This window comes from Molossus molossus, unplaced genomic scaffold (assembly GCF_014108415.1).
Source record: "Molossus molossus isolate mMolMol1 unplaced genomic scaffold, mMolMol1.p scaffold_m16_p_6, whole genome shotgun sequence".
Classification (NCBI taxonomy): Eukaryota; Metazoa; Chordata; class Mammalia; order Chiroptera; family Molossidae; genus Molossus; species Molossus molossus.
In genome coordinates this window covers 59,779,147-59,797,880 of record NW_023425399.1, presented here as the reverse complement: position 1 = coordinate 59,797,880, position 18,734 = coordinate 59,779,147, and the positions used below count along the sequence as shown (strand labels likewise).

The 18,734-nt window shown below is 37.6% G+C and overlaps 1 protein-coding gene across 3 annotated transcripts in view; it reads right to left on the bottom strand.

The window, feature by feature from the left end:
* The window catches only part of SPIRE1 (spire type actin nucleation factor 1), a 322,380-nt gene that overhangs the window by 14,251 nt on the left and 289,395 nt on the right, over positions 1-18,734 (bottom strand). For all 3 annotated transcript variants that reach the window (XM_036244294.1, XM_036244295.1, XM_036244296.1), the window contains one exon: positions 13,091-13,181. In XM_036244294.1, the coding sequence (XP_036100187.1) occupies positions 13,091-13,181 (91 nt within the window). The remainder of the gene's footprint in view (positions 1-13,090; positions 13,182-18,734) is intronic.

The following is an 18,734-nucleotide window of genomic DNA, read 5'->3' as shown; positions in this document are numbered from 1 at the left end:
CCACAGACTTTTGCAATTAAAGAGTCTCAGACATTAAGAAAAATCATGTAAAAATATGTATTCTGTATATCTAAAATTCTTTTTATTTTTCATTTATAGTAGACATCCAATATGATTCTGTGTTAGTTTCAGATGTACAGCACAGTGGTAGACAATTGTGTACTTGATAGAGTGGCATAACAAAACTCCTAACATTCTCGATTTAAAATATCAAAAATAAAAACTCCTTCTTGATGTTTATCAAGACATTCTGTCCTTAGATTTAAATCAAGCTGTACTTAAATTAAAAAAAAATAAACTTCAGTTTTGATGTTAATATTGTACTACTGCCCTCCTCTGCCTAGAATATCTGGGGGCAGGATTTACAAGGAGAATGTTTGCCCTGGCCAGTTTGGCTCAGCGGTAGAGCATCAGCCCACGGACCAAAGAGTCTCAGGTTCGATTCCGGTCAAGGGCACACATTTGGGTTGCAGTTTGTCCTGACCCTGATTGGGGTCGTGCAGGAAGCAGCCAGTTGATGAGTCCCTCTCTCATCGATGTGTTCCTCTCTCTTCCCCTTTCTCTTCCTCCCACTCTATCTGAAGATAAATAGAAAAATATCCTCAGGTGAGGATTAAAAAAAAATGTTTTAGGGTCTGAACGGTTCTGGATTCACATTTTGAAAACATAAGGAAAACATTAGAAATAAATTATACGGCCAGATTTTCATTTGGTATTTCCTTCTACTTTCTCTGCAAACAGTAAGGCTGTTTCATTATAGTGGGTGAGAAAAGTGAAAGTCAACACAGGTTAAATATGATCCATCTATTTGGATTGTCCCATCAAGAGAAATCATTAAAGGAAAACAACATAATTTCCACAGTCAAGAAATACAGATAATAATCAAGGTCAGTTCCTATTATTTTTTATATAACCTGTTTAAATCAATCAAAATACTATTTAAAGAATTTTAAACACTGAAACCTCTATGTAGACTGGAAATCAAGGCAATGTTATAAGAATATCTTTTTTAAAAAAAATTAATTTATTTATTTTTGTTACAGATGTTTCTCCTTTTCCCCCTACTGACTCCCCCCTCCAACCCCTCCCCACCCTGTCCCCAGCTTTGTTGTCCATGACCTTTGTTCATGTACACATGCATATAAGTTCTGTGGTTTATCTCTCCCCCACCCGCCCTGTTCTGGGGATTGTCAGTCTGTACCCTATCTTCCACATCTCTGGGACTACTCCATATTCCACAAATAAGTGAGATCATATGATACTTGTCTTTCTCTGTTTGGCTTGTTTCGCTTAGGATAATACTTTCCAGGTCCCTCCATGTCATCTCAAAGGATAAGAGATCTTTCTTTCTTACAGCTGCACAGTACTCCATTGTGTATATGTATCACAGCTTTTTTATCCATCTTGGAAAGTTTAATTACAGTACAATACACATAACCATTGTAAACATTTTTAAACATACGGTTCAGTATATTAAGTACATTCACATGCTTATGCAACCATTACCACCATCCATCCCCATAACTCTTTTCATCTATAAAACTGAAACTCTATACCCATTAAACAGTTAGCCCCTGGTAACTACCATTCTACTCTCTGTGTCCATGATTTTGACTACGCTAAGAATCTCAGGTAAGTGGAATCATACAATATTTGCTTTCTTGTGATTGCCTACTTTCACTTAGCATAATGTCCTTAAGGTTTATCTGTGGTAGCTATTACAGAATTTCCCTTCTTCTCCTTATTTTTAAAAAATCTTCACCTGAGGATGTGCTTACTGATTTCAGAGAGGAAAGGAGAAAGAGACATTGATCAGCTGCCCCTCATATGCACCCCAATCATGGACCAAACCCACGACCCAGGCATAGGTTCTGACCGGGAATCAAATCCAAGACCCTTCGGTACACTGGACAATGCTCCAACCAACAGAGCCACACTGGCCAGGGCTAGAATTTCCCTTCTTTTTAAGGCAGAATAATATTCTACTGTATGCACAGACCACATTTTGTATATCCATTCATCCACTGATAAACACTTGGGTTGCCTCCATGTTTTAGCTATTGTAAATAATGTGGTTATGAACATGGATGTACAAATACCTCTTTGAGACTTGCTTTTAATTCTTTTCAGTATATGCCCAGAAGTGGAATTGCTGGATCATATGTTAATTCTTTTTTTACATTTTATAGGAATCACCGTACTGTTTTCCATAGAACCTGTACCCTTTTATATTCCCAATAGCTATGCAAGGGTTCATTCCAATTTCTCCACATTCTTACCAACACTTGCTGTTTTCTGGTTTTGTTTTTTTTTTTTTTTGGGGGGGGTTGTTTTGTTTTGTTAATCCTCACCCAAGGATATTTATTCCATTAATTTTCTTTTTTTTTAAAAGAGGGAGTGGAAGGGAAGGAAGGAGGGAGGGAAGGAGGGAGGGAGGGAGAGAGAGAGAGAAACAGAGACAGAGAGAAACATCGATATGAGAGAGACACACTGAGAGACACACTGATTGCCACACATGCCCTAATTGGGGCCAGGGATTGAACCTGCGACGCAGATATGTGCCCTTGACTAGAAATCGAACTTGAGACCCTTCAGTTCACATGCCAATGCTCCAACCACTGAGCAACACTGCCAGGGCTATTTTTTTTTTTTTAAATAGCCATTCCAATTGGTTTGAGGTGGTATCTCATTGTAGTTTTAAGATAGGCATTTTACTAGCAATTAGTGATGTTAAAAATCTGTGCTTGTTGGCCTTTTGTACACTTATTTGGAGAAATGTCTATCTGAGTTGTCTGTCCACTTTTAAATTGGGCTGTTGTCTTTTTGTTGTTAAATTTTAGGAGTGCTCTACATATTCTGGAGATTAATCCTATCAGAAAAAGATCTGCAAATATTTTCTCCTATTCTTTTTTTTTTTATTTTTTTATTTTTATTTTTTTTTCCATTTTTTGTTCAGGTAGAGTGGGAGGGATAGAGAGGAACAGAGAGAGAGAGAAACATCGATGTGAAAGGGACATATCGAGTGGTCGCCACCCACACAACCAACCAGGGCCGGGGACAAACTGCAACCGAGGTACGTGCCCTTAGTGGGAACCGAACCCGGGTCTCTCCAGACCGCAGGCCGATGCTCTAACCGCTGAGCCAAACCGGCCAGGGCTATTTTCTCCTATTCTGAGAGCTGCTTTTTAACTCTGTTAATAGTGTCTTTTGAAGCACAAAAGTTTTTAATTGAGTGAGTTCGATTAGTCTATTTTTTCTTTTGTTATCTGTGCCTTTGGTGTCACATCCAAGAAATCACTGCCAAATCCACTGTCCTGAAGCTTTTGCCCTATGTTTTCTTTTGACAGTTTTATTATGTTAGGTCTTACACATTTAGGTGCTTGATCTACTTTGAGTTAATTTTTGTGTATGGTATTAGGTAAGGGTCTAATTTCATTCTTTTTGCATGTGCATATCCAGTTTTCCAAAGACCATTTCTTGAAAACACTGTCCTTTCCCCACTGAATGATCTTTGCGCATCTGTCAATCATTTGATAAAATATGTGAGGGTTTATTCTGCGCTCTGTATTCTAGTCTACTGGTCTATGTCTATTTTATGCAAATACCACATTGTTTTGATGACTGTAGCTTTGTAATGAGTCTTAAAATCAGGAAATATGAGTTCTATAATTGTTTTTCCTTTTCAAGACTGTTTTGACTATTCAGGATCCCTTAAGATTACATATAAATTTTATGATGGCTTTTTTTCTACTTTTGCAAAAACGTCATTGACATTTTGATAGGGACTGCATTTAATCCAAAGGTTGTGTTGGGTAGTACTGACATTTTAATAATATGAAGTCTTCCAATCTAGAAACATGAAATGTGTTTCTATTTATTTATGTCTTCTTTAACTTCTTTTAGCAATGCTTTATAGTTTTTAGTGAAAAAGTGTTTTACTTTCTTGGTTAATTCCTAAGTATTTTATTCTTTTTGATGTTATTACACATGGAATTGTTTTTGTAATTTATTTTTCAGATTATTCATGCATAAATATGTAACTGATTTCTTGTGTGTTGATTTTGTGTTTGCTTAGTTCATTTATCCTATTTTTGTGTGTAAAAACCTTAGGGTTTTCTAGATATAAGATCATATCATCTGCAGAAAGAGATCATTTTACCTCTTCTTTTCCAATTTAGATGACTTTAATTTTTTCCTGCTGAATTGCTCTGGCTAGAACTTCCAGTACTATGTTGAATAGAAGTGGTGAAAGAGGTATCCTTGTTTTGTTCCTCATAGTAGAAAAAAACACTTTCAGACTTTCGGTCTTTTACCACTAAGTATAATGCTTGCTGTGGGCTTTTATTATGTTGAGGTAGTTTCCTTCTGTTCCTAGTTTGTTGAGTGTTTTTATAATGAAAAGGTGTTGAATTTTGTCAAATGCTTTTTCTGCAGCACTCATAACTTTTTCCCTTCATTCTGTTAATGTGGTATAGTATACTGATCAATTTTCATATGATGACCCATCCTTGCATTCCAGAAACAAATCTCATTTGATCATGTATAATCATTTTAATATGCTGCTGAATTCTGTTTGTTAATATTTGTTGAGGATTTTTGCATTAATGTTCATAATGGGTACGGAGTCTCTAGTTTTCTTGTAGTGTCTTTGTATGGGTTTGGTATCAGGGTAATGCTATCTCACAAAATAAGAAAGTGCCCTCCTCTTAAAATTAAGTATTTTTTCTTTATTGAATTTTGGGAGAGAATGAGAGAGGGAGAAAGAGAGATAGAAACATCAATGAGAGAGAACATCAATTGGCTGGCTCCTGCATTCCCCCCACTGGGGATTGGGCCCAAAACCTGACTGGGAATCAAACCGGCGACCTCTTGGTGCATGGGTCAACACTCAACCCTTGAGCCACACCAGCTGGGCTCTCCTCATCAAATAAAAAGTTTTCTTTTTATAAAGATTAATATTAGTTCTTTGAATGTTTGGTTGAATTTACCAGTGAAGCATCAGTTCCCACTCTTTTCTTTTCTGAGAGACTATATGATTATTGATTCAATATCCTTACTAGTTACAGTGCTATTCAGATTTTCTATTTCTTTTTTATTTAGTTTTGCTAGGTTCTGCATTTCTTGGAATTTGTCTATTTTATCTAGGTTACCCAATTTGATGGCATACAATTGTTCATATTACTCTCTCATAATTCTTCATATTTCAGTAGAATCAGCAGTAAAGTCCTCCTTTTCATTACTTTTTTAAAATGATTTTTTACTTTTCAATTACAGTTGACATATAATATTAGTTTCAAGTGTGCATCCCAGTGATTAAACATTATATAACTAAGTGATCATCCTGATAACTCAAGTACCCGTCTGACACCATACATAGTTATTAGAGTATTATTGACTATATTCCATATGCTATAGTTTACATCACCATGACTATTCCATAATAACCAATCTGTACTTATTTCCTTCATCTTTTTCACCCACTACCCTCACCCCCTCCCATCTGGCAACTGGCAAAATGTATCTATAAGTCTGTTTTTATTCTGCCTTTTCATCTATTTTCTTTTTTATTTCATTTGTTGATAGATATGTATTTATCGCCATTTGATTGTTCATATTTTTTAGCTTTTTCCCCCTTTTTCTTAAAGAAGATGATTTAACATTTCATGTAATACGAGTTTGGAGGTGACAAAGTCTAGCTTTTCCTTGTTTGGAAATCTCTATATATGTCCATCGATTTTAAATGATAGCTTTACTGAGTAGAGTAATCTTGGTTGTAGGTCCTTGCTTTTCATCACTGAATATTTCTTGCCGTTCTATTCCAGCCTGCAAAGTTTCTGCTGAGAAATCAGTCTAAATCAGTCTCAATCACTGTTGGTTTTTACAGCCTTATGGAAGCGCCCTTGTAGATAACTAACTGCTTTTCTCTTGCTGCATTTGGATTCTCTCTTTCTTTTTCACATTTTACATTTTAATTATGCTGTGTCTTGGTGTGGGCCTCTTTGGGATCATTTTGTTTAGGATTCTCTTTGCTTCCTGTACTTGTGTATGTTTCGTTCACTAGGCCAGGGAAGTTTTCTGTCATTATTCACATAGGTTTTTAACTCCTCATTCTTTTTCTTTTCCTTTCGGCATCTCTCTGATGCACCTGAAGTTGTCCTAGAGCAGTGGTTCTCAACCTTCCTAATGCTGCGACCCTTTAATACAGTTCCTCATGTTGTATGTGGGTGTATCTGCATGTGGGAAGACCCGCCTGGAGACGGATAGATAAATAATGTCTTGGTTCCTAAGACAATCAGAAATATGTGTTTTCCAATGGTCTTAGGCGACCCCTGTGAAAGGGTCGATCGACTCCCAAAGGGGTCACAACCACGGATTGAGAACTGCTGTCTTAGAAGTTTGTTACTGTATATATTTTTTTAGATTACTTTTTCTCTTTGCTATTCTAATTGGGTGTTTTTTGCTTCCTTATATTCCAAATTGCTGATTTGATTCTCAGCTTCATCTACTCCACTGTTGATTCCCTATAAGTTTTTCATTTCAGTTAGTGTATCCTTCACTTCTGACTTTTAAAAAATTGTTTCCTTTTTTATGGTTACTATGCCCTTTTTTATGCAGTTAAAGTTCTAAGTTCAATTACTCTTCCCCTAAATTCATTCAGCATCCTTATAGCCAGTGTTTTGAACTCTACATCTAGCAGATTGCTTGTCTCCATTTTGTTTAGTTTTTTTTTTTCCCCTGAAATTTTGTTCTCTTCTTTCATTTGGGATGTGTTTCTTTGTCTCCTTATTTTGGCAGCTTTCCTGTTTGTTTCTTTGTATTAGGTAGAGCTACTATGTCTCTTGGGCTTGGTAGAGTGGCCTAATATAGTAGGTATCCTATAGGGTCAGTGGCACAGTCTCTCTGATCACCCAAGCTGGGCTTTCCAGGTGCACCCCACCCCCTTTTGCGGGCTGTGTACACTCTCTTATAGTTGAGTCTTGACTGCTATCAGTGAAAGGGATTAACCCCAAGGCTGATAAGCTGTGATGACTGGCAGTGACCACAGCAGAGAATCTGCTGTTCAGGGGCCAACCCCACAGTGCAGAACTTGCTTCAGCAGGGCTGATGCCCACTAAGTCTGCCCCTTGATTGTGTGGTTTGGTGGTGCTTTCACGCAGGTCTGAAGCTGTCCAAAGGGTAAGCTGGCTCTGGGGTCTCCTGAAGGTACAGGCCAAGGTCAGCTGCCACCTGTGTTCTTCCCAGGGCCACCTGGTTTGAGCTACAAAAAAACCTGCAGATGGGTGCTACTTGTGCTGGGCTTGGAGATGCTCAGGAGAGGCCAAGCTGTGAACCATGGCTGGCTGCTGCTAGTGTCAGGCCCAGGTCTACTTAGCAAGGGGTATGGGGCACACTATGGCCAGATGCTGCTTGTTTAAGATATTTTATAAAAGTCTGAAGCACGAGCCAAAACAGGCCATTCGTATGGAAAAGCCACTGGGAAAAGTTTTGGTGAGCCCACAAGTTGGGTGGGGTGGGGTCTCAGGGAATCACCACGGCAGAGCAAATAGTAATAGCCAGGTTGATGGAGACTCAGATATGGCATGTGCCTGTGGGCTCTGTGAAGGGAGGGATCATCAAAAGAACAATGGCTATGCATAACCAATGGACATAAACAACAATCCTGGGGGTGGGGGAGGGGATCAGGAGGAGGGTGTCAGTGGGGGAAAAAGGAGAACATCTGTAACAACAACAACAAAAGAATAATGGCTTCTGCCAGCACTTTTGTCTAGGAGAAAGTTGCCCCACCAGCTCTAGACAGGATGCCAGATAATGTAGATCCCTGGTGCCTGTAGCTACTATCCCAGTGCTGAATCTCAGAGGGAGTGAGTCAGAGTAAGTCTGTGTGTGGGCCTTTTAAGAGGAACTACCTGGGACTACAGCAGCCTAAGCCTCCCTCAGTCTCAATCACTGTTGGTTTTTACAGCAAGAGGTTGTGGGGACTCCTCTTCCCAGCACTGGAACCCTGGGCTTGGAGCCCTGATTTGGGGCTGAGACCCCTTGATCCTCAGGGGGACATCCACAGCTGACATATCCCTCCTAATTTTTTGTTTTATCCCCACCTGAGGATATTTTTGCATTTATCTTCAGCTAAAGTGGGAAGGAGAGAGGGAGGAAGAGAGAGAGCACTGACGTGAGAGAGACATATCGACTGGTTGCCACCTGCACAATCCCAACTGGGGCTGGAGAATAACTGCAACTGAGGTATGTACCCTTAGCAGGAATCAAACGTGGGACTCCCTGGTCCGCGGGCTGACACTCTAACCACTGAGCCAAACAAGCTAGGGCATCCCTTCTGATTTTTATTGGCCACACGTGTTGTGGGATCAGCCTGTTCTGCATCTCTGCCCCTCCTACCAGTCTTGATGTATCTTCTTCTTTATATCCTTAGTTGTAAGACTGTTCAACTAGATTTCAGGTGATTCTGAATGTCAGTTTTTCTGTAGTTTAGTTGCAATTTTGATGTGGTTATAGGAGGATTCAAGTACCACATTCACCTATATCACCATCAGGATTGGAACTCAAAACTTCATGTTTTTTAATATAAGTGTTTATAGCAATAAATTGCCTCGTAGAACTGCTTCCACGGTGTCCCATATGTTTTGGTATGTTGTGATTTCATATTCATTGGTTTGTAAGTATTTCTAAATTCCCTGGTAATTTCTTCTTGACCCACTGCTTTTTAAAAAGTGTGTTTTCACAATTTTGTGAAATTTTCAGTTTTTCTCAATTAGTGATTTTTAACTTCACCCCGTTGTGGCCAGAGAAGATACTGTGTATGCTATCTGTCTTTTAAAATTTACAGAGACTTATTTTGTGGCCTAACATGATCTATCCTGAAAAATGTTCCATGTGCACTTAAGAAGAATGAGTATCCTGTTGTTGGATACAATGTTCTGTATATGTCTGTTATGTTTTATTGCTTTATTGTGTTGTTTAAGTCCTCTAATTCTTTACTTCTGTTCAGTTGTTTTATCCATTATTGTGAGTGGCGTACTGAAGCCTCCAATCATCAGAGTAGAACTGTGTATTTTTCTTTTCAATTCTGTTGTTTTTTGCTTCATATATTTTGATTGTTTGCCATTAAGTGGGCAAGTTATTATGTCTTTGTTGTATTGAATATATGTATGTTTTTCAATCCTCACCCGAGGACATTTTTTTTTTTTTTTCTATTCATCTTGAGAGAAAGTGGGTGGGGGGAGAGATACATCGATGTGACAGAGACACTTTGACTGGTTGCTTACTGCACAATCCCAATCAGGGCCAGGGATAAACTGCAACTGAAGTACGTGCCCTTGACCGGAATTGAACCCGTGGCTCATTGGTCTGCAGGCCAATGCTCTAACCGCAGAGCCAAACTGGCCAGGGCTCTTGTACTGAATATTTTAATATACAATGTCCTCTTGTCTTTTATAACTGTTTTCTTCTTAATTTAAAGTCTATTTTATCTCATTTTTAGCCATCCCAGCTCTCTCTTGGTTACTATTTCCATCCTTTCACTTTCAATCAATCTGTTTATGTCTTTGGATCTCAAGGAAGTCTCTTATAGACAGCATATAGTTGGATCATGTGTTTTATCCTTTATGCTACTCTCTGAACTTACTTCTGTCACTGTACTATTTATTTTTTTAATATGCCTTATAGATTTTTGGTCCTCATTTCCTGCATTCCTGCCTTCTTTTGTATTTACATGAGTTTGTAGTGAAATGTTTAAGTTGTTTTCCTATTTCTTTTGTGTATATTCTGTAGTTATTTTCTTTGTGGTTACCATGGGAATTACATTAAACATCCTAAAGTTTTAACATTCTAATTAAAATTAAAATTTACACCAATTTGCCCTGGCCGGTTTGGCTCAGCGGTTGGAGTGTTGGCCTGCGGTCTGGAGAGACCCAGGTTCGGTTCCCGCTGGGGGCACGTGCCTCGGTTGCAGTTTGTCCCCGGCCCTGGTTGGTCGTGCGGGTGGCAACCACTCGATGTGTCCCTTTCGCGTCGATGTTTCTCTCTCTCTCTTTCTCCCATTCTATCTGAACAAAATATCGAAAGATGTCCTCAGGTGAGGATAAAAAAATAAAATAAAAATAAAAAAAGAGTAAAAAAAAAAAAATTATGTTATTAAAAAAAAAAAAATTTACACCAATTTAACAATAACACACAAAAACTCTGCTCCTATACAGCTCTATCCCCAGCACTTTTGGTTTCTTGGTGTCACAAAATTACATCCTTATAAATTTTCTGCCCCATAACATAGAAAAATATTTTTTAAAAATGCATTAGCCTCTCAAATTATGTAGAAAATAAGATTTGGAGTTACAAAACAAAATTACAGTAATACCAGCTTTTATATCAATATTTGTTTTTGTTCAAATGTACTTGTCTCTTAAATCATGTAGAAAAGAAAAAGTTCAGTTACAAACCATTGGGACAATAATATTAACTTTTAATTATTTTTATTTTTTTATCCTCACCCGAGGACATTTTTCCATTTTTTGTTCAGGTAGAGTGGGAGGGAGAGAGAGGAACTGAGAGAGAGAGAGAAACATCGATGTGAAAGGGACACATCGAGTGGTTGCCACCCTCACGACCGACCAGGGCCGGGGACAAACTGCAACCGAGGTACGTGCCCTTAGCGGGAACCGAACCCGGGTCTCTCCGGACCGCAGGCCGACGCTCTAACCGCTGAGCCAAACCGGCCAGGGCAATATTAACTTTTATAACTGCATATATATTTACATTTATTGATCTTTATTTCTCTATATGGCTTCAAGTTACTGTCTAGTGTCCTTTCATTTCACCCTGAAGGACTCCACTGAGCACTTCTTGCAGGGAAAGTGTAGTGGTCACAAATTTGCTGAGCTTCTCTGGGACTATTTTGATTTCTCCTTAACCTTTGAAGAACAGTTTTGCTAGATATAGGATTCATTGAAGATGAGAGAGAAGCACTGATGTGAGAGATACACACAGATTAGTTGCCTCCCACATGACCCTGACCGGGAAGGATTGAACCTGCAACCCAGGTATGTGCCTGTGACTGGGAATCGAACCCATGACACTCTAACCACTGAGCAAAGCCAGCCAGAGACATTGATTTATTGTTGTTGTTGTTTCTTTTAGCACTTTAAATATATTGCTCAACTTTCTTCTGGTTTCCAAATTTTCTGAGAAATCTGATGATAATCTTATTGGGGATCCTCATATGTGATGACTCACTTCTCCCTTTTGCTTTCAAGATATTCTCTTTGTCTTTTGAAAGTTTGATTATAATGTGTTTTGCTGTGGGTCTGAGTTCTTTAGTTGAACTTCTTGGACATTTATATTCATGGCTTTCATCAAAATTGGGAAGTTTCAGCCATTATTTCCACACATTCTTTGAGCCCCTTTCTCTTCTCTGGGGACTCACAATAATTATGTTGGTCTGTTTTATGGTGTCCCACAGGTCCCTTAATCTCTGTTTGGTTTTCTTCAATCTTTTGTCTTTTGGTTCCCCAGACTCAATAATTTCCATTATCCTATCTTCAAGTTTGGTGATTCTTTCTTCACTACTTAAATGTCTTTTTAATCTCCAGTGAAATTTTTATTTCAATTATTGTAATTTTCAGCTCCAAAATTTCCTTTTGGGATTTCTATCACTATTGATATTTCCATTTTGTTCACACACCATTTTCTTAAATTTCTCCACATTTTTATTGCTTTAAGTATCTTTAAAACAATTGTCTAGTATAATTGTCATCAGGTCATTTTTCTGAGATAGTTTATGTTGCTTTATTTGTTTTCTCTGAATGAACCATACTTTTCTGCTTCTGTATATGCCTTGTAATTTTTTGCTAAACACTGGACATCTAAATCTAATAATATGGTAACTCTAGAAATGAGATTATCTCTCTTCCCCAGGGTTTGCTCTTTTTTGTTATTGTTTTTGTTCATATTTTATTTTTAATTGTTGTAGGATGTCTCTGTGCTAAGGAATAGACTGAAATGTAAATGTAAGATCTTCTTCTTAGGACTTTTATGAGCCATATCCTGGGCATGAGTAGTCACTCTTTAATTTTCCCTGATATGCAGTTGCTTTTGAAGGACCTAGTCTATAATGTCTGGCTGCCAAAAGGGGAAAAAACAATAAATGAAAGAAGAGGGTGCCAGTCCTTTAAATGCTCTGGAAGTCCCTTCTGCTAGAGTAGAGGGTAGCTAGCAAAAATGCAACAATGGATGCCCACCTTTGAAGTCAAAAGCAGCAATCAGAGCACAGTATTTGGAAGACAGGGTCCTTTTGGTCCACCCTGGCTCCTGCAAGCTGTGTAAGCTACTCCAAAACAGTACACAACTGTCTGCCAGTTTCTGGGTGTTGGGAATAAGTAGCTGCTTCTATGCTAATAGCTGACTGAAATGAACCACAATTTACTATCCAAGTCTTCCTCTGGAAGCTGTAAGCCTTTAACAGACTATGGAGTTCCAAAATAGTTAAGACCAGACAAAGTCTGCCAGTGCAATTGTTGTCTAGGTGGGGATATAGATGCCTGGTACTATCTACTCCACCACCTTCCCAGAATCTTTTCCCTTAATATAAAAATTTTAATCCTTTATAATAATCGTATAAATAAAAGTGTAATAAAATCATTTAGACATCACTTAACTTTATATTCTAAAGTTATAAAGTGTTTTTACTACCTACACATGTTATGTGTGGGTATGGATATGTTTATATGTGTGTGGGAGGGGTAATGACAAGTATGATTATTGGACTTCTTGCTTAAATTCAGACAAGGAGGTAATTAATCTAAAAAAACACACACACAGTTGACGTATTTCCTACAACTATTATCTGTAAACCCAAAGGTGACTGATCTAAGTTAAGAACCTGAGGCCCATTATTAGTTTAGCCTTATCTTGTGATGTCACTCCAGGAAGACAGCTAAATATTTCTGTTCCTGACTAGTGAAATTCTAGGCTTAGTTCTTTATACCCTGAATAATCACAGGTCACTTTGGGACCCCCTATTCTAGGACAAGTGTATTTTTTAAGGTATCTGATGCTAGTTCTTTGTGCTATGAATACTCACTCTTCCTTGGGGACACGGCCTCCAGTAAAGAATCTTCAAGGAAGGAGGGAGACACACTGCTGCTGCTGGCTGACTTGTGCAGAGTCTCTTCCTGAAAAAGGAGTAAACAGAGAAATAGTGAGATTCCTTAGACTAATTAGCAACATTTTACTATTACTGCTCCCTCGCTAATAAATAACATTTACTATTAAGTATTTATTTTAATATGAGACACCAAATTATAATGTAAAGAATCAAAGAAACTAGAAGACACACTAAAAGAGATCTAAAATTAGCTATGTCTGGGTTTGTGTCCTGGCTTTATCCCTTATTAGAATGATGTGACATTTTGCAAGTTTCTTAGTTTCATCATTTGTTTTATTTAAAATAAAATGTTATTCCATTTGACCCAGTGATCCCACTGCTGGGAATATACCCTAGGAAGCCTGAAACACCAATCAGGAAGAATATATGTACCCCCATGTTCATAGCAGCACTATTTACAATAGCTAAGATCTGGAAACAGCCCAAGTGTCCACCAGTAGACGAATGGATCAAAAAGCTGTGGTACATATACACAATGGAATACTATGCAGCGGTAAGAAAGAAAGATCTCTTATCCTTTGAGACGACATGGAGGGACCTGGAAAGTATTATCCTAAGTGAAAGAAGCCAAGCAGAGAAGGACAAATACCACATGATCTCACTTATATACGGAATATAATGAACATAACAGTCTGAGGAATACAGTAGACCCAGACACATGGAAGTGGGGCACAGACTGACATCCCTCAGAAGAGGGGATGGGGGGTGGGGGGGTGGGAAGAGATAAACCACAGAACTTATATGCATGTATGCATGACCAATGGACATGGACAACTAAGCCGGGGACAGGGTGGAGGGGGGGTGGGGTGGGGGGTGCCAATGGGGTAAAAAGGTAAAATATCTGTAACAAAAAAATAAATAAATAAATAAAAATTTCAAAAAAAAAAAAATAAAAAATAAAATAAAATAAAATAAAATAAAATAAAATAAAATGTTATTTTTCAGTTCCAGTTGACATACAATATTATATTAGCTTCAGGTGTATAACACAGTAATTACACATTATATAACTTATGAAGTGATCACCCCAATAATTCTAGTACCCACCAAGCACTGTACATAGTTATTACAATATTACTGACTATATTCTCTAGGCTATACTTTACAGACCTGTGACTATTTTGTAACTGTCATTTTTTCTTCTAAATTCTCTCACCTTTTTCACCCAGCCCCAAACCACTCTCCCACCTGGCAACGATTAAAATGTTCTCTATATCTAAGAGCTTGATTTTCCCTTTTTGTTTGTTCATTTACTTTGTTTGTTTGATTCCACATATAAGTAAAATCATATTTTATCTTTCTCTGTCTGACTTATTTCCCTAAGCACAATACCCTCTAGGTCCATCCACATTGTTGCAGATGGCAAGATTTCATTCATTTTTATGGCTGAGTCGTATTCCATTGTACAGATATATAACTTCTTCATCCATTCATCTACTGAGGGATACTTACTTTGCTTACATATCTGGTTTGTTGTAAATAATGCTGCAATGAACATGTGGGTGCATATGTCTTTTTAAATCAGTGTTTTGGGTTTCTTCAGATATATACCCAGAAGTGGAATGGCTGAATAATTCTCTGACTCTTCTTATAGCCTTTGTTTTAAAGTCTATTTTGTCTGGAAAAAGTATGGCTACCCCGCTTTTTTGTTTGTTTTCATTTTCATGGATAATAAAGCATGACCCATATATATGTTGTATTCAAGAGACCCACCACACAATAAATTAGTCACACAAGTTGAAAGCGAGGGGATGGAAACCATTTTACCAAGCAAAAGAAAATGAAAAAACAAAAAAGCTGGAATAGCATTACTCATATCTGATAAAACAGACTTCAAAATGAAGGCCATAACTAGAGACAAAGAAGGGCATTACATAATACTAAAAAGATCAATCCAACAGGAGGATATAACCTTTATAAACATATGTGAACCCAATACAGGAGCACCAAAATATATTTAAAAACTTCTGGAGGACTACAAAGGAGAATTTGACAGCAATACAATCATAGCAGGGGAAATAAACACCCCACTGACATCACTGGATAGATCCTCTAGACAAAAACTTAACAAGGATACACAGACTCTAAATGATGCACTAGGTCAAAAGGATTTAATAGGTCTACAGAAAATTATATCCTAAAACTTCAGAATTCACATTCTTCTCAAGTGCACATGAGACAATATCAAAGACAGACCACATATTCGGACACAAATGAAGTCTCTACTAGTTCAAGAAGACTGAAATCATATCAAGCATCTTCTCAGATCACAATGGCATGAAACTAGAAATCAATTACAACAAAAACATGCAAAAACAGTCAAACACACGGAGGCTACATAGCATGTTAATAAACAACAAATGGGTTATCAAGGAGATCAAAGAAGACATTAAAAACTTCCTGGAAACTAATAAAAATGAACACACAGCAACACAAAATCTATGAGATGCAGCGAAAGCAGTCCTGAGAGGGAAGTTCATAGCACTACGGGCCTACCTCAAGAAGCAAGAAAAATTCCTAACCCTACAACTTAAAGAAGTAGAAAGTAAACAAGAACAAAAAAACAACCCCCAGAGCAAGTAGAAAAAAAGAAATAGTAAATGTCAGAGCAGAAATAAACAACACAGAGACTAAGAAAACAATTCAAAAGATCAATGAAACAAAGAGCTAGTTCTTTGAAAAAAATAAACAAGATTGATGGACCCTTAGCTAGACTCACCAAGAAACAGAGAGGACCAAATAAACAAAATCAGAAATGAAAGGGGAAAACTAACAAGTGATACCACAGAAATACAAAGGGTGGTTAAAAAATACTATGAACAATTATATGCCAACAAATTTGACAATCTAGGTGAAATGGACAAAGACACAGTCTCCCAAAACTGAACCAAGAACACCAATAACAACGAAGGAAATTGAAAATGTAATAAAAAATCTCCCAGCAAACAAAAGCCCAGACCTGGATGGCTTCATGGGGGGGTTTTACCGAACATTTAAAGAAGACCTAACAGCTGTTCTCCTCAAACGATTCCAAAAAAAAATCCAAGAAGAAGAAAGACTTCTAAACTCATTTCATGAGACTAGCATAATTCTAATTCCAAAACCAGATAAAGACCCCATAAAGAAATAAAACTACAAGCCAATATCCCTGATGAACATAGATCCCAAATTCTTTAACAAAATATTAGCAAATCAGATCCAGCAATACAACAAAAAAATTATTCATCATGACCAAGTGGAATTCATGCCAGGGATGCAAAGATGGTACACTAGTAGCAAATCAATAAATGTGATACACCACATAAATAAAATGAAAGATAAAAACCATATGATCATATCAATAGACTCTGAAAAAGTATTCGACAAAATCCAGCACCCATTTCTGATAAAAACGCTCAGCAATGTGCAAATAAGGAATCATATCTTGACATAATAAAGGCCATATATAAAAAACCTACAGCCAACATCATTCTCAATGGATAAAAACTAAAAGCATTTCCCTTAAGAACAGGAACAAGACAGGGATGCCCACTTTCGCTACTCTTATTTAACATAGTACTACAAGTCTTAGCAACAGCAATTAGACAAGAAGGAAAAATAAAAGGAATCCAAACTGGAAAGGAGGAAGTCAAACTGTCATTATTTGCAGATGACATGATACTGTATATAGAAAATCCTAAAAACTCCATCAAAAATCTACTAGATTTAATAAACCAATATGGCAAAGTAGCAAGGTACAAAATCAACATCAAGAAATCGACGACATTCTTATACACCAATAATGAACTCACAGAAAGAGAAACTAAAAAAACAATCCCATTTACCATTGCAGTAAAAATAATGAAGATATCTAGGAATACACTTAACTAAAGAACTATAGGACCTGTTCGGAGAAAACCACAGGACATTGAAAAAAGAAATAGAGGACGATATAAAAAAGTGGAAGCATATATGTTGTTCATGGATAGGAATAATTAACATCATTAAAATGTCCATACTACCCAAAGCAATCTATAGATTCAATGCAATCCCCATCGATACACCAATGACATATGTCATGGAACTAGAAGAAACACTCCAAAAGTTCATATGGAACCAAAAAAGACCCTGAAGAGCCATAGCAATCTTGAAAAAGAAGTACAAAGCAGGAGGGATCACAATACCAGATATCAGGTTATACCAGATATCAGGTTAAAGCCAATGTAATCAAAACAGTCCGGTACTGACACAGAACAGGCATATAGATCAATGGAACAGAACGAAGAACCCGGAAATGGACCCAAGACATTATGCTCAATTAATATTTGACAAAGGTAGCAAGAACAAAGCTGTGGTACATATACACAATGGAATACTATGCAGTTGTAAGAAAGAAAGATCTCTTATCCTTTGACACGACATGGAAGGACCTGGAGAGTATTATGCTGAGTGAAACAAGCCAGTAAGAGAAAGACAAATATAACATGATCTCACTTATTTGTGGAATATAATGAACAATACATGCTGATGAACAAAATAGACCCAGAGATATAAAAGTAAGGTACAGACAGACAAATCTTAGAAGAGGGTAATGGGGATAGGGAAGAGATAAACCACAGAAGTTATATACATGCATGTGCAACCAATGGACATAGACAACAATGCTGGGGGCACTGGTATCAAGAGGAGAGAGTCAATGGGGGAAAACGGAGAAATATCTGTAACATAAATAAATAAAAAAGGGAAAAAAAAGATTTGGATTTGGGATTCTAGTGATATATCTTTAAAAAAAGGATAACTAAGAAGATTGTAGAGGCCACCATTTATCTTATGATGGCCAGGTGTGTAGTCTTTCTTCAAGAGGTGAGGAGGAGGACCAGGAAAGGAGTTTAAAGTAGTTCAGTGGGTGTGAAGGAGAAGCACTCCCTGTCCTGTGGAGCACTGCTGTCCAACGGTGCTCCCATGAGGGTGGCTCTGTGTTCTATGCCATCCAGTGTGGTCAGCACTAGCCATATGTGGCTACTGAGCACTTGAAAATTATAACTGAAAAATTTTAAATTTATTTAATTTTGATATATATTAAATTTCAACAGTCACACTGATTAGTGGCTACTATACTGAACAGTATAGAGCTAGACACTCTTAATTTAAATTGTTGTTCTCACAGGTTAGTATACATTTATCTAAACATGTGAGTGTGAACTGGGTGTTAGGAACTGGGGATATAAAGTGAATTCAGCACAGTCCCTACTCTCAGGGAGCTTTCCCTCTAGTGGGAGAGAGAGAAATATATGGATTATGATAGTACAGTGTTAAGTGCCTTAACATAACAGAGAGAAAGAAAAGTTATGGAATCACAGAGAAGGGAGTCCCAATGGGTTAGTGGTGTCACAGAAAAGAGAAGGCGAGGTACATGCTGAGTGTTAAAGCATAAACAAGAGTTAGGATTGAGAGTAGACTGTAGACATGACTAAGTACTGAGCTGAGGAAGGAGGGAATGTGCAGGAAAAAACAAATGACTGAGTATGGCTGAAGTGTAGACTGAGGCAGGGAGTGGTGTCGCAGGCATTAGATCACCAAG